General features: G+C 42.1%; 1 protein-coding gene across 2 annotated transcripts in view; it reads right to left on the bottom strand.

The window, feature by feature from the left end:
* CHPT1 (choline phosphotransferase 1) overlaps positions 1 to 16,699 on the bottom strand; it is a 31,000-nt gene extending 14,301 nt beyond the window's left edge. Inside the window, exons 1-3 of one of the 2 annotated variants that reach the window (XR_006512608.2) lie at positions 16,220 to 16,699; positions 4,024 to 4,171; positions 3,591 to 3,732 (exon numbers count right to left, since the gene is read on the bottom strand). Coding sequence is in view for 1 of the 2 variants with exons in the window: in XM_044745608.2 (XP_044601543.2) it covers positions 3,591 to 3,732; positions 4,024 to 4,171; positions 16,220 to 16,492 (563 nt within the window). In the remaining variant the exon portion in view is untranslated. The remainder of the gene's footprint in view (positions 1 to 3,590; positions 3,733 to 4,023; positions 4,172 to 16,219) is intronic. The other variant, XM_044745608.2, reaches the window with a different exon arrangement.
* Positions 16,700 to 17,302: the final 603 nt, after the last annotated feature.

Below are 17,302 nucleotides of genomic sequence, written 5' to 3'. Positions count from 1 at the left end.
AGATCCCTCAGTGTTCCTCTCCCATAATGCAATCCACTGTACATGTAGGCATTCATCTAGTCCTACCTGCGTGGCCCCCATGGGACTTGGGGCACTCGAACCTGGCATGAACACGAACCTCTGGCTACTGCGTTTGCCCTGAGTAATAAAGTTGTCCTCTGCCTCTGACCAAGGAGTTCTGTGACTTCTGCCAGCATCCGTGAAACATTAACAGGCCTCCTTGGTAGCTTGAAGAGGGGTAAAATCCCAGACTCTTTACAGTTCTTGACACATAGCACCTCCTACTACCTAACACACTATAGGCAGTATTTACCTGTTTAGTTCACTTCTCTGTCTGTCTCCCATATTAGACGCTAAACTCTAAGGAGGTAGGGATTGTCTGTTTTGTTTACTCTTATTGCCTTAGCACCTAGAACAGGCCCTGGCATAGACTGGATGCACAATAAATATTTGTATAAATATTGCAAAAATATTTATTCAAATTCATTGTATAAATATTACATCAGTATTCAATAAAATCACTCAATAAATTATGTTGACCTTCCATCCTCAAATTCATTTTAACTCAATTTCTGCTGTACGTATGTTTATTTCCTTATGAAATTAGTTCCTTAGTAACTCACTGATTAATACATTAGACAACTGATTTTCTTTTAGTAAGAGTTACTTTTTAATGTCACTCATGAGAAAGTAAACATACAAAAGAAACTGAATTAAAACAAAAAGAGATGGGGCCAACCCGGTGGCACAGTAGTTAAGTTCACACACTCTGCTTTGGTGGCCCAGGGTTTGCCGGTTTGAATATCGGGCACAGACCTATGTGCCACTCATCAAGTCATGCTGTGGCGGCATCCCACATACAAAATAGAGGAAGACTGGCACAGATGTTAGCTCAGGGACCATCTTCCTCAAGCAAAAAGAGGAAAATTGGTAACAGATGTTAGCCCAGCGCTAATCTTCCTCACCAAAAAAAAAAAAAGGAGCATGACATGACAATGCTAACTTTATTTACTGAGTACTTCTGTTCTCCAGATTCTGTACTATGTCCTTTATATACATTATTATTTAATCTTCACAATAACCCTTTAACATAATTATGATTATTCTCATTTTACAGATGAAGAAACTGAGGTTAAATAACTTATTTCTGGTCAAATGACTGGTATGTTGGAGCCAGAATTTGATTCAACCCAGTCTGATTCTAGAGCCTGTGCTTTTAACTAGTATACTTAAAGCAGAAGCAATAACTTGAAGGGCTTTGAAAATTGGAAAAAATTAAGTAGTAAAATTAGTAAAACCTTAAGCTTTTTAGTCCAATTAAACTATCATTTGGCATATTTTTTATTCAGTTTTTTAGAAAGAGAGAAACCACATAAAACAGGCTTAAATCAAGAATATATTCATAAAACAAATTTCCACAGTATATTCTGAGATTGTTTGGCCTGCTTTCATCTATCTGTATTACAATAACATAAATACTATAAAAATCAAACCTCTCAAAAATGGACAGATTTTCAGGAAATCCATCCTAGCCAACAGACAATTGATACTGAGCCAGTTTGTAAGCATTTCCAGAGGCTTGGTTGATGTCTTACATATGGATCCTTCCTGTAGTGTTAAGCTGGGCCATTAATCTGTCTTACTCAATGCTCCATGATACTTTTACTTTGGCAAAGTGGAAACATCTACTGCTTAGAATCTCTGCCTTAGAGAGTTAGTATTTTAAATGGCCGCCCCCCTCGGGGCACTGCAGGATCTCCTCCATTCCCTACATGCTTGGTGCTCAGCCACAGCAGCCATTTCCCTAATGTTCTGACTTCTTTCCTTCTGCTTCTGCCTAGAATGCTTTTACCCCAATCTGTCTGGCATATTCCATCAACAAATGACTCACCTTTGTATCTCCAGTTCTAGGCACACATTAGGCTCTCAATCAATAGCAAATGAGTATAAAATTTACAACTAGGCCAGGAATGTGAACTAATTCATTTCAGAAAGATTTTTAATGAAGTTAGAAGCCAACCAGGTAAAGCCTAAGTCATTAAATAAAAACAATAATAAATCAGAAAATTGCATTATTACATTATTCCAGTTTACCACAGCAAGCTCTGCAAACTAACTAAAATGCATGAGACTTTGCAAAGCTACTTGTTCTATTTCAGCATATCTTAATCTATAAACAGGTACAGATGCTGAATTTTACACAGTTGCCTTGAACTGAATTTTTAGCCAGGCTTTTTGATCCTTGGGCTCTTGACCAGTAGGTAAGGAATCAACTAAAGACTCACGTTTGCCCTCAAAGCTTTCCTAAACAAATTCAGCCTGCAATTACTTTCTCCTTACTTAGGATTTCTTCAGTGCTTTGGAAACCTAAAGCAAGTCATTTACACTTGGTTACAGACTGTGTCACATAAGCATTATCTCATCCCTTTAATGCAGTGTACTATATAGTTCCTAAAACATGGATTAAGAAAAAATGCATTTTGTATCCTTCCACAGCATCTAATACATTGCTGATCCCATAGCACTGAGCAGCAGTCATTAACAGTGTGGGGTTTGCAGTCAAAGAGACTTGAGTTTTAATCCCAGCTCTGCACTTCCTAGCAGTATGAGGAAGTTACAGAACTCTCCACCTCATCTATACAGTGGAGGTAACACCCTCACAGGGTTCGTGTGAGGAACAAGTGAGATCACACATGGAAAGCACTTAGTGCGCTGCCCAAAACACGGAAGTGCTCAATAGGCGGTAGCCACAATTATTCCATAATTCAGAATCAATGTGAAAAATGGCCTACGGCCTTCCCTCTGCTAAACGATCCATAGTTTTGAGCTTCTCCTCTCATTTATCATTAAAAAAGATTTTTTTCAGAGTTCCTGTTTCTCCTATGCAGCAATAAAGTGAGGCTATAAAGAATGAGCAGACATGGGAAGCCAGAGCTGAGAATGAGCCAGTGGGAGTCAGTTCTTAAAGTGGCAGAGAGGGGGCTAAAGGGACACAGGAATAGTGAATGGAGTTACTGCTTTGTGCACCATCTCCTGGTGTCTAAGAAAGAGGCATCAGAGGCATACGCATCATCTGATGCTCAGCACTAACATTTACAAGATGCTTTTACATTATCTCAACCAATCGTTTACCACAGCTGAGAATCTCACAATGACCTGTTGGTGGTGACTATTGTAAGGGGTCCCACATTTTGGGCATATGAAGATTTGACCAAAAGGGACCTTTAGATTTCACAGCTCATTATTTTATTACATAAGTCAAATGCTGTTTATTTGAGTACTGCATAGCCTTTTTCTATATTATTCAGGTCCCTTATCTTTCTCCTGTCTAATGTAAACTTGGGCTAGTAAGTTGGAGAAGGGGAGAAAAAAATAAAATTATTATCAAATATGTAACTATTTATAATATGCAGAATACCTAAAAGACTTAAATTAAGGTGTAGCATTTATGAATGCTCCAATAAATTAAAAGATAATTTAAATTCCTGATTGAAGCTTTGTCCCCCTTACTATGGGTAAATGAAGTATGACAGAGTGTGAAAATTAATTCAGTTATATTTTAAAACATACAACTTAAAACACATACTTACTTTCCAAACCTCAGCACGCCTGAAACATAAGTCTGCCAATGAGCACAATAAAACATGAACATCCCAATAAAAGAGCAGAAAAACAACCAGTCCGGATGAGTTCCTAAGCGAACAGCAACTGAAGCTCCAACTGCCATAAATACTGAAAGAAACAAGGTTTAAGAACGATTAAATATTAAAAATTGTAATGAAATAACTGCCACGTACTGTTTAGAAATACTGAATTTTAAGGTATGTAATCTTGGCATTAAAATAAGGTACACTAAAAAAAATTAATTCTTGGACATACTTTTAAAATACACTATGCAAGTTTGCTCCCAAATGGACCCTATCCAAAAAACTGACAACTCAAACAGCTCAGTTCATTTTAGTTTTTAAGCCATCATTCAAAAAACACCAAATCACTTACAGATAAAAACTTCTACTAACTTACCTGTGGAAAGAGAGTCACAACCATGGTCAAAAAGTTCCCCTAAAGGCGAACAAGAATTTGTTCTTCTGGCTTGTTTCCCGTCAATAGCATCCAGTGACTGGTACATAAAGAGTCCTAGTGCACATAAAAGGTATGTCCAGTATGGTGCCTAAAAATAAATGAAAATAATAAAGTCCGTTAAGTGACAATAAGCAAGCTTCTGTTTGAAAATAGCTCAATCTAAGCCAACTGACAAATTTTCTTGTGTTCACACTTTATATTATCTCAATATATTATCAGGGACATTCATAATCCTCCTTCTACAGATGAGAATTAAATTGAGAAATCAAATGAATTGCTCTAAGTCATCTCGGTAGAGGGTCATAGAAGTCCATATTGTGAGAAGCACAAAATTAAATGACCAAACGAGGATTAGGACCTGATTTTGATTCCTAGTCCACAGCTCTTTTAATATAATACTATTCATATATGGCACTAGATTTGAAATTATTCAGTAAGTCTTTGCTATGAAAAAAGACCTCAAAGACAAACCACAAACCCCTGCTTCCATTCATGATGGAGTATCAGGGGACTGAATTTCCTCTCCCACTGTTTATAACCAGAAAAGCAATAAAATATAGGATACAACAGTTTTCAGACTTTGTAGGCAGTGCAGCACTGTGATCCCTGACAGAAGCAAAACAAATGAGATGAGCCCTATGACTGCTCCAGCCTACAGCTTATAGGCTGTTTCTCGGCCACAGTTCAGGAATGGGGATCCCAAACAGAGCCCAGAGATCTTGCTGTGTTGAGGAGAAATGTAGCAGAATTCAGGGAGGTCAAGGAAGCTAGAATTTGTGAAGCAGAGCACCGGAGAAGAGGAAGCCGCACAGCAGAGGGGCACAAGTTGTGGAGATCTACAGAAGGGTACCTTTGAGTCTTTGGCTGAGAACTGACCTGTGCCTGAATGAGACAAAACTACTAGCCAGGGCTAGGAAAAGAACCACTGGAAAGCTCAAGGCCACACAATTCTTGAAGCCCACACGAGTCTGGGATCATTGATATTCCCACCAGGCAGAGCTGAAAGACCTAGTATACCTAGGGGACGGGGTAGAGGTCTCAGACGTGTATTACCATTGCAGGGGGGATAAATTAGCCCTAGATTAAAGGCTTCTCTGCACAGCCCTAACAGACTTAAAATCCAGCCTCAAAAGGGTTGGACTGATTCTAGGTAACTTAGCCACAGCCAACACAAAGTACATCTTAAAAGAAAAAAATCTACTACTCAAAAATGTAAGAGTCACAATGTTTGGCATCCAATCAACAATTACTAGCCATTCAAAGAAGCAGTGGAATATGATCTACAACTAGCAGTAAAATCAATCAATACAATCAGACCCAGGAATGACGTGGATAATGGAATTAGCAGATGAGGACATTTTAAGTTACTATAAATATGCTTCATATGCTCGAGAAGGTGGAAGAGAACATGAAAGACTCAAGTAAAACCTCTAGAAATGAAAAATACAATGTTTAAAGTGTAAAATATACTAAATGAGCTTAACAGCATATTAGACACTGCAGGAGAAAAGATCAGTGAACTGGGAGACTACCAATGGAAACTATCCAGAATGAGGCACAGAAAGAAAAAAGACTAACAACAATTGAATGGGGCCTCAGTGACCTGTGGGGCAGCAGAAAGCAGTCTAACACGTATGTAATTGGTGTCTCAGAAGGAGAGAAGAGAGCAGGTAGGACATGAAAAATATAAAAAGAAATAATGGCTGAAAAATTCCAAATTTGATAAAATCTATAAACTCCTATCTGGGAAGCTCAACAAACTCCAAGCAGAATAAATATTTTTTTTAAACCCACTAAGGCATATCATAATCAAATTAATGAAAACCAGTAATAAAATCATAAAAGAAGCCAGAGAAAAAAGACACATTACATATCGAAGGACAGACAATAACGACAAAGGAAAGAGTCAGTAAATTTGAAGAGAGATTAATAGAAACAATCCAATGTGAACAAGAGAGAGAAAAAAAGATTTTAAAACAACCATTCTTCTCTTTCAGCACTTTATAAATGTATTCCACTTCCTCAGAGACCTGTGTGATGGTAGCAATGGTCAACCCAGAATTCTATGTCTTAGAGAGGAAGGAAAGCAAAATTGTTAAGAACTAGAGTTTTTAAGTTAGATCTGTGTTTGAGTCCTTGGCTCTGTCATTTAATAGCCAAGTGACCTTGGGCAAGTCAGTTAAGCTTTGGTTACTTTATCTGTAAGATGTGAATAATACTTACACTGTATCTGATGAAAAAATCCTTAAGATAGCTCTTTACACAGAACCCAGCACATAGTATGTGCTAATAAAGGTAGCTATTGTCATTAAATTGTGTTTTGCATACTTTTCGTGGCAAACATAATTTTTAAAATACCAACCCATGTATGGTTTATGTGGTAATTCTACAAATATCCAATCAAACTGTTCTCCCATTCCTCAATTTTCCAAGTAAATAAAAGCTGAAGTTATTAAAATTTCTGGAATAACATAAAAAGTCATTTTCTTCTTACCATCTATTTTCCATCAAATACTATTACCCTAAATGATAAACTTCTGAAAGTAAGTCACCTACCTGAGAGATATTCCATTTCTCCATTCTATGCACAGCGCCTTCTAATATTGAAAATGTGGAGCTTCTCAAGAAGCACTCCCAAAGAGCCACATTAATAAAAGCTTTATTCTGACCTCTGATCTGGGAGACTGGCTGCGGGCAAATCTAAAGGTCAAGGCATCAATGGAAATCTATACTGAAATAAATTTGGGTACTCCTGGCCACCACAGTTGGGGTGACTCTGCCCCTCATTTAGAAAAGAAATGAAGACTGGCTCACTTCTTTAAAACTATTTCCCCAGGATACTAGAGGAGTCAAGATTTATAGTATAAATAGGTAAAGACAGACAAGGGGAATTTAAACAGGGACGAGAGAGAGGAGGTCCAGGCAGAAACCTAGCAAGAGGCCTAAAAGTGAAAGGCTGACTCAGAGTAAGTGCCCAGATCCGTGTTTCTGGAACAGAAGATCCACAGGTAATTCTAAGAGAGAAGATTGGAAAGGTAATAACGTTTCTTAAACAGTACAACAAAGGGCATTTTTTTATGCATTATTTTATTTGATATAGCAATTCACAGAGACGGGGCAGGCATCATGTTCTTTCTATTACAGATGAAAGTGAACCTTAGGGAGGGGTGACAGTCACATCAGCACAAGCAGCTAGACTGGGTCTGGGTCTTCTGACTTGCCCTGAGATATGAGATCTGTCATGCTGCAGGCTACAGACCGGATGGAGCTCCTCACCTGGGTTCTTATGTCACAGACCCCCTATTCTTTCCAACCCGCTGAGAAGCACTTTCCCGCTCACACAATGCAATTTCAAGTGCAGGGAGCCCTGGGAAATGGCTGCGAGCCATGTGAGGCTTCCTTCCTTAAGAAAAGCATACTGGTTCACCAGTACCTGGTCACTCATTTTCCAGTCTTCCCAAGGCCTCAGGAGCCCGACCTATCTTCTCTTTTCCCTGCTGTCAACACCTCCATTCCCACCTGGAAGCTATGAAATAGTTTGCAAATGTTCAACTTCTTTTCTAACCTGTTACCTCTGCAAAACAAGTTCAGGTTGAAAATCTCCTTGGCCCAGCACAGAGGCACGCTTCCTTCCAGGAGTCTTCCCCAGAGGTAATTACAGAAGAGACTTCTGGAGGAAGCAGATCTACAGAGCCACCCCAGCTCAATTCTAGCTTTCAGGTGAAGTTATTTTCAAAAATTTTAAATGTAAGCATGGAAAAAGTAGACTTGGATGATGAATTATAGAGTCCTAAGTGTCAAAACTGACTTGAGTGGAGCCATTTTAAGACAGAGATGGAACTGACTTTCCAGAGAAACTGCCTTGCCATCTTGAACTCTGGACTGGGCCAAAATGGCAATTGTTTTACCAGCAACCGTTTGAGAAGTCAGCAGGAGAACAGACATCCTGATCACAAAGACTGAGGATTGTGGACTTTCTGATGATAGAATCAATAGTCAATCAATGGTTAGCCAAGACTAGCTCTCTGCCTCCGATTCCAATTAAAATTCTTTGTAATACAACCTCCCTTCTTTGCCTTTAAAAGCCCCTGACTTTTACTCCCCAGTGGGACACTATTTGGGTTTCTACCTGAATCTGTGCTTCCTAAATTACAATCTTTGATCCCCAATAAACGCTTTGCCTCTTAAACTAGTTTCTGTTTTGAACGTTGACATAAGCAATGTATCAGAAGACTTGTATAGAAGACTTCTATATTCCAAAAGGTAGAACTTCTCCAGGTCATATTGGATTCTTAACATTTAAAGTTTTTAATTATATTATTTTCATATTTGTATGCTTTAAGATCAGAATTTAACGATATATCACAGAAATCTTTCCAGGCCAAACATCAAGCTCTACTTTATTCTTGTAAATCACTGCATGGTATTCAATTATGTGGATATACCACAATTTAAGTAATAGCTTTACTAATGAGGAGTCTTACATGCTTTCAAGAAAGATTATGTAAGTTTATTTTAGAAAACAAAATAATTGCTAAGAATCAATCATAACTCCTAGTCATAAAAAAAAAAAACACTCCACTAATAAGTTTAAATTGCTTTTCAGTTACGCCACTGAAAAAGAGCTGTATAAAAGTAAGAATTTGAGGGGCCGGCCCGGTGGCACAGGTTAAGTTCATACATTCTGGTTTGGTGGCCTGAGGTTCGCTGGTTCGGATCCCGGGTGTGGACCTAAGCACTGCTTATCAAACCATGCTGTGGCAGGCATCCCACATATAAAGTAGAGGAAGATGGGCATGATGTTAGCTCTGGCCAGTCTTCCTCAGCAAAAAGAGGAGGATTGGCAGCAGATGTTAGCTCAGGGCTAATCTTCCTCAAAAAAAAAAAAGTAAGAATTTGGGAAATTTTACTTTTTCTAGTTACTTGAATTATAAAATGCTATTATTCATTATAGAGTTAGAGAAACCAGAGATCTGAACCAGACCAAAAGGCAATTGTTCTTCTTGAAAATAACTCTGGGGACCAGCCCCGTGGCTGAGTGGTTAAGTTTGTGTGCTCTGCTTCAGCAGTCCAGGGTTTTGCCAGTTCAGATCCTGGGCATGGACACGGTACCACTCATCAAGCCATGCTGACGCTGCATCCCACATACCACAACTAGAAAATACAACTATACACTGCAGGACTTTCGGGAGAAGAAGAAGGAAAAGAAAGAAGACTGGCCACACATGTTAGGTCGGGGGCCAATCTTTACAAAAATAACTCTGGATCAGAGAGAACACTCTTATAGATCAACTGTTCACCCTGGGTATCAATCCTCTTTTTCTATGCATGCTTGAAAGAGCATACACATCAGAAAAAAGAAGAAAAGGCAAGACTAAGAAAGTGATCAATGAGCATATCTCTGCTCACTGGACAAACTTCGTAGGTCTTCTGTAAATGAAAATGCTACATAGATAGTCTCCAAGGCCCCAGCCTTCGTATTACAACATAATCCTCTCAAAGGTACGAGGCACGTTTTTGTTTTTAAAATCTGTACCTACCATGGGAGCTAAATAACTAGATGACTAAAATCAACTGGAGCTGTAACTGTCTCCTATCAGGTAATGGTTTCCGAAGGGAAGGCTCCATGCAGAGTGGTTAGGAGTGCGGCCTCTGGACTCTAGCTGCATCCAGATCCTTGCTTTGCCATTACCAGCTAAGTGAATTGGATGAGTTACGCAACCTCTCAGTGCCTCAGTTTCCCTTTATGAAAAATGGGAATAATCACTGTTCCTGTCTCATTGTGAGAATTAAATGAATTAGTACATATTAAGTGCTTAGAAAAGTACCTGGCATATGGAAGGAACTCAGTATATTTTAATTATTGTTATATAATTTATATTAATATTAATATTAATATAATACCAGATAATTTTAGATGATTCATGAGTAAACTTTTCATTGTATTATTTATGTCTCTGTTTTAATGTATTTTGGAAAAATTAATATATTTTTAAAAAATAGCTAGCATAGCTATCAAATCTATGATTTTACAGATATTAAGGCTTAGAATGAATCTAAGTCTTTAAAAAGGAGTAGATTTAAAGTTGATGTAAAGAAAAATAGTAAATAAAAAATAGTATAGGTAACACACAAAAGCAAAAATCTTCCCAAATTAAAATTTAGGAAATACTAGACCTATACAATGCCTATAATATGAATTTTTATACTTAAAAAATGCCTCTTTGCTTTAAATGGCCTTGAGTATGAGTTGACACATATGCAAAAGGTATTACATAACCAGTAACTATTGGTCAGCTGGTAACAGGGAGATTTCAATTATTATTTTCATTATCCAAACATCAATTGGACTTCTCTCTCCATAAAAATAGAAACTGCATTTATAAGAGGTAGAAAGGAAGGGTGATTCTAGTAATTGTTAAAAGAAAATTCATGGAGTTTCTAATAGACCATGAATGTGACACCACTCGAACCCATATTATGTGCCTGTGATACAGTTAAGACGCTGTTTACTCTGAGCCTGTGCCTGATGGGCATGTCCTTGTTTACAGAGGGAGGGGTCCCACCTGAGGCCTGAAAGGGACCAGAGGCGGTTGCTGGCCAGGAAGGGTAAGATCATTCTCAGGCCAATCAGGAAGGGTCCTACGTGGCTTACTGGTTTCAACCTGGACTTTTGGCCTCAGTTCTGGTTAGAGGCCAGCATTTGAGAACAGCACACCCATTTTCTGGAAACGAGTCAGGGTGAAGCTGGGGAAGGCAAGCAGGCAGTTGGCACAAATGCAGTCCAGCCAGCACTTTAGGGCCAAAGGGGCTTTCTCATGACATTAGAAACCTGTAGTACTTTGAAAGGTAGTTTTCCTTCTTTTTATATTTTGTGTGAATAATTTTCTTTCTAACCTCCTTTAGCACTTACTGGAGTTCTTGTTGAAAATGCCAGCCTCTCTCCGTGCTAAGGGGAACAGGAAGGGAGAGGGGTATGAAGAGAATCTCTGGGCCAGATCTGTTACCATCATCAAGTCTACTGGATGCTTTCACATCGGTAACTTCACAAAACCCACGTGGTTAGAGCCTTACACCCAGGTCAAATACACCATGAGTGGGATTTAAAGCTCCTCCCATGCACCACAATGTCTTGTTTCAGCCACACATAAACCAGAATTCTGAAGAAGCAGCAGCTTATTCCTTGGGAATAAAGTATAGGAAAGCCACAGGAATCAAAGGGACAAATCCCAAAGCAAAACCACTCCACATGATGAAGAAATGACAAGCAATAGGATATAATGGAGTATATAAGGAAGCCATTCGCTTTAAAACTAATTCGGCCTGACCTTGTTCTTCCAAAAAGGTCTGACGTGGCTTGTTGAGCGTGCTTTGTACATCTGTTTTAAACATTTCCAATGTCTCAAAGACAAGAATGATGCCCTTCAAGACAGAGATATGGCTTCCCTCCATATTGGCATTTCTTTAAGGATAAGCATTTCTTCCTAGAAACCAAGGATTAATTACCGACCTGCTGTGTTCACCTTGTGTCCACTAACTTGCTGTGCCAGCAAAGCAATCTTGTGACTGTTGTGAAAGGGACATTCCTGTCATATGTGATGTATGCTCTTTGATCCAAGACAGTATATAATCACTCTGTACAGCCCACTTCTTTGGTGTGCTTCCTTCCTTGGGAAAGGAAGCCCTCGGGCTATAGTCCTCAGACCTGGCTCATATAATGAACTCACCTCGATTTTGATTTATAGATTGATTATGGATTGTGACAGGCATTACCTGCAGGGCTGGGACTAGGGTGAGGGAAGTGAGGCGCCCAGGCTGCAGAATTTAAGGAGGCATTTACTCTCAAGGTCTTGCACGTGCCTCACTCTAGTCCCTGCCCTGTTTCTACAGCTTTCACCTCCTGAAAGTTTGGAGTGTATATTTTGTTTTAGTAAGAGAGGTCACTCCCTTACAAGAGTCCTACCTTAATAAGTGATGTTTGATATGTTATTGAGCTGGTTAAAAAAAATAAACGAGGGCCATAGGTGATAAAAAAAAAAAAGGAAATATACTGGATTTCAAAGAAACCAAACCTATAAAAACATCTGAGCAGGAATCTACAGATTACTGCCTTATCTTACTATTCCCCCAATAAATAACTTGCTATTCCCCCAATAAATAGCTCTTTATAGTGCAAAGCCAACTATAATATGAATTATTCAGAGAATAAACAATTTCTTAAAGTCTTTCTGACTTACTCTGATATACTTGATTTTTAGTTTGACTTTCTATCTTCATAAACAGAAGAAATGTATCATTCAATGCCCTTTGACCTGACCATAAGCTAGGAACTTGTCCGCTATAAACATATTCTTAACAGAGGGCAGAACAAAAACATTTAATCAAATAAGCTTAAAGGACAACGGAGCCATAGTTTACCCCAGTCAAAAATAAGCGTATGAGTGTTTTGTAGTACAGAATGCTACTAGGCTGGAACCTCAAGAATTAGATTTGAATCACTGAGTTTTCTCATATACAAATGTAGGAATTGCATTAAATAAACTCTAAGGTCCTTTCAAACCCTAAGAGTCTGTGATTCTATTTTAGGATTAGGCAGCCCAGGAATGGGGGCCAAGGAGTACACACAGAGCAGCATTCAGAGAAAACTGCTTCATCAAGGTGAGGAGGCCATTAGGTTCTTGCTTTCTCTATTCACGCTAATTCTTGCTTCCTCTTGTTAAAATTACCCAGGCCAAACAACCGCTAAGTATTTCATCTAAGACCAGCAAAAGCTGAATAAGGATGGGAAAACATCATCTCCCAAGATTACATATTGTTATTTCATTCATGCAGTCAATAATTTAGCAAATATTTCCTAAGCATCTGCTTTATGCAAGGCACTGTGCTGTGGTGAAGGAACAGATGGGCAATCACTGTCTTAACTTAAAATTGGGGAAGTTGTCCTGCTCAATAAGGACACACATAACCAAAATAAAATGGAGAAGTTCCACAGGAGAGCTACAAGGCCCTGTGGTGGAAGCACAGCTTTCTGGCTTGGAATCCTGGTCCCGATTGAACGTTATGTAACTTGGAAGAGGTTAATTTCCCTTCAGTTTCCTCATCTACAAAATGGGGATAATACCATTGTCTTTTCATAAAGTTGTTGAGAGAATTAAATGAGACAATAGACAAAAGCAGCATAAAATAATGCCTAGTACACACAGTTGATAACTAAATGTTAGTTATTATTGTTGTTATTATTGGAGTTTAGATGAATAAGTGGTTGATTTGACTCTGGAGAAGGAAAAAAACATTCTTAAGGAAGTAGTGTTAGAAGTGGGCAATGAAAGATGGAAGTGGGGCAGAAGAAAGGAAGCAGAAGGAGAAAAGAGAGGGGCAAGAAGGAGAGAAATCCTGTTATAGTAAGTAGTTCAATTTGGCTGGAGTGGAAAGTTCCTTAACAGAAACGGTGGCATGAAATGCAGTTCAGGGCTCCATTGTAGAAGCTTAATATAAATCATTTAACTTTTTTCTATTAATTTCCCTTCATCCCCAGTCATGTCCTAGAAATTAACACAGTAGTTTAAAAATAGATCAAATGTTATTATTACTATAGATACGTAGTCAGCATTATGTCCTATATGGGTAAAGAAGCGCAAGCATCAGAGTCCAAAAACTTTCTGTGTGCTTCTTGACCCCTTCTGGAAACAATCTGTCGATTCTGAAAAAGCACTAAGAATTCTTAAGTCTAAGAAACAGAAAACAAGTTCCAAGCTAGGTAAAATCACTTAACCCTCCAGGCCTCAATTTTCTCTTAATAAAAATATATACTACTATTACTTCCGGATGGATGGATAGAAGAAATACTCAAATGGTGGGAAGGGCATTCTAGGAAGGGAAACAACTTGCCGACCTCCTTGGGTTGACATAAGACACAAACCCAACAATGGATGTGAAAGCACTTCACATACCTGATAAATATTATATAAAATGTTAGGTATTTTTCCTACATGCCATGTAAAGGGAGGTAGGAACTCCAGAAAAAAAGATGGTGATATATGGTTAAAAAAAAAAAAAAAGTAGCTTTGGGGTCAGACAACTTAGATCTGAATGCTTCCGGGTCCTGTCATTAACTAGCCCTGTGACCTGGAAGCAAAATAGCCGCAACTGCTACGATTTTTCTTGCTACTGCTGGGATTTTGTCAAACAGGCAATGCGAATCCTGTGATGGTGTTCCCCTCCCTGCTCCAGGCACTTAGAAGCATGTGCAGGATCTAATTACATTTCAGAAACTCTTCTCAATTTCATCTTATTATTTTAACCCTTTCTCTCCCCTTTTGGGCCATTATGATTTTTTTTTTAATACCTCAGGTCCCCCACTCCCTTTGTTTTCTAAATGAGGCTAAGCCTAAAAATCAATTAATCATAATTTGACCTCTTCCATCAGGCCTCCCTGACATCCCTAAACAGAATTTCTTGGACTTGCTTGTATGCCCTGCTTTTTGTAAGCGCTCCACAAATGGTTCCTAAATTAATAATAATATTGAGATGTTCATAATTTAACTCACAAATATCAGAAACATAGTATAGTTTAGTTCTTGACAAGAACGTCTGCCAAGAAATCATATATAATAAACATATCCTTTAACTGTCAAGCTATGTTTAAAATGTTAGTGCCCTGGGTGGATTCCGACTCCTAGCGCCCCTGTGTACAGCAGAGTGGAACCCTGCCCAGTGTTTTGCACCATCCTCTCACCTTCTGGTGCTCTATCAGACATGCTCCACTGCTGTTCATAGGCTTTTCATGGCCAATTCTTTCAGCAGTGGGTGGCCAGGTCCTTCTTCCTAGTCTGTCTTAGCCTGGAAGCTCCACTGAAACCTGTCCACCATGGGTGTCCCTGCTGGTATTTGAAATACCGGTGGCATAGCTTTCAGCATCACAGCAACACACAGCTGTCACAGTATGACCACCGACAGATGGGTGATGTGGTTCCCTGACCAGGAAATGAATGCAGTCAGAGGTGGTGAGAGCAGCGAATCTTAACCACTAGACCACCAGGGCTGGAGTGCTCAAAATGTAGGCTCCATCAAATATTTTTAAAAATGGATGCGGGTATGGAGGGCATGGAATATTTCCACTGTATTCCTGCTATCCAACCTCAACTCGAATTAGTTCTCCACAGGACCTATACGCAAATATCATTATAAAGGGATTGCACTATTTGGAGGGCAAAGAAAAGAAAGCAATGTCACAGAATGTGCAGTGTAATATTTATCCCATGTACTCTAAAAAGCTACAGATAGAAGGGAACTCCCCCCGCCTCCCGTCCCCTCCCCACTCAGCCATAAGGGGTGCTTCTGACGAACAGTAGGTCAAAGCCCGCATTATTTATTCTTCTTATTTCGGACATATGTCAAATACTCATTGCTAATAAAATTTGTTGGCTTTTATGATCTCTGGGCCATGATGATAAGGATTATTACCTCGCTTAGTTTTTCACGAAAAGTCAATAAAACAAGGAGGAAGTTCCTTCTTAAAAGCACCTTATCTTTGATCAGTGCCACCAGTAATTTCAGGATCACTACCGCAACCTTTGAGAAACAGGATTACGAAAGTGTCCGAAGGGCATCTCGGGCTTGGCCAAGCGGACGACAAGCCCTGGTGCCTGGTAGGACAGAGATGGGGGTGTTCAGTCCCTAGTGTGCAAAGTAACCGACAGCTTGTCCATCCCACAGCTTGGCGCCGGAGCGGGTGGCGGCCAGGCAGGCAGGGCCCGGCAAGAAGTGGCCCAGACAGCCCCCTCCGCCGCCCGGGGGAGGCTGGGGGTGGACCCAAGACTGTGGCAGTGACCTTGACAGCCTCTCCGCCGCCCGGGGGGCGGGGGGCTCAGGGTGGACACGGGACTGGGGTAGCGGCGTGACAGCCCCTGGGCGGCCCCGGGAAGTCTGGGGCGGACAGCGGCGCCGGGGCAGTGGCCGTGTCCGTCCCTCCGCGGCCCCGGGAGGCTCAGCCGCGCGGGGGTCTCCCCGGTCCCCGGGCGCCTCCAGTGGCGAGACCGCGGCGCACCCGGGGCGGGGCTCGGGCGGGGGACGCGGGGCTCCGGGGGACAGCAGTTGGGGGTCCGGCCGCGGGCCGCGGGCGGGCGGCAGGCCCTACCTCCTCGGTGGCCGTGGGGCAGTAGGAGATGAGCACGAGCGTGGTGAGGAGGTTGATGGCGAGGCCCAGCAGCGTGATGGAGTTGGGGGCCATCCACAGCGGGACCCACTGGAGCAGCCAGGTCCAGTAGAGCTGCAGCGGCGGCTCGAGCAGCGAGGCGCCCGTGGCGCTGTAGCGGTGCTCCTCCAGCCGCCGCAGCTGCGCCGCGCTCAGCGGCTCCGCCAGCGCCTTCAGCCAGCGCGGCGCCGGCCTGGCCGCGGCGCCCGCCGTCATGGCCGCCTGCGGGGCCCGCCGCTGCGAGGGAGCGCGGCCCGCGCCGGGCTCCAGGGCGGGCCGAGGCCGAGGGCGGGGCCGGGGTCGGGGCTCGCGGCCGGGGCCTGCTCCGGCGGGGTGGAAGCCGCCGGTCCGGCCCGCTGGGCCGAGGTCGAGGTCAGGCCGGGCCGCCCCTGGTCCCGGGCCTCCGCCCCCAGTGCGGCGGCGGCGGGGCGGCGGCTCCGGCCGCGGGCGGGGGCGGGGCCTCGGGGGCGGGGCCCCGGGGGAGGGCTGGGGAGAGCCGGGCGAGGCGGCAGGGAGGGCAGGGTCGGCTCCCTCAGCCCACCGGCTCGCCATTAGGGCTCCGCAGACAGTAACGTTCTCATTGGCCCGCAGGCCCCTGACTTTCCCGAGGGCCTCATGCACCTGTCTCTAAGGTCAGATTCTTCTCCCGGGACGTCTGGCAGCGCTCCCCGGAGGGAAGTCTTCTCGCTGGCCGAACCGTCAGGAAGCTGCTTCCTCCAACTTGTGGCGTGCACGACTCCGTTCTCCGAGTGCGCGTATGCTCTGGCCTTTGGCTAGCCGCAGCAGGACGATGCTGCCTGCAGAGCCTGGGGGGTTTTGTGTGAGAACATGATTTTGCACATCTTGGGTCACCGGCATGATGGTCCGCGCAAAGAGAGATCCTGCTTGATAAACCTACGAGCACAGTTCTCCCTTCCAGCCCAGAGGACAGGGGCCCTGCCGTGTATCAGCTCTAGAGAACGCTCACTGCGGATTCAGGCTTCAGAGACCAAGGTGTTGAAATGAAAAATCAGACTGGGAAACACT

The sequence above is a fragment of the Equus asinus genome, chromosome 4, assembly GCF_041296235.1.
Source record: "Equus asinus isolate D_3611 breed Donkey chromosome 4, EquAss-T2T_v2, whole genome shotgun sequence".
NCBI classification, from domain to species: domain Eukaryota; kingdom Metazoa; phylum Chordata; class Mammalia; order Perissodactyla; family Equidae; genus Equus; species Equus asinus.
The sequence above is the reverse complement of the archived record's forward strand: the minus strand, read 5'-3'. Positions and strand labels throughout refer to the sequence as shown.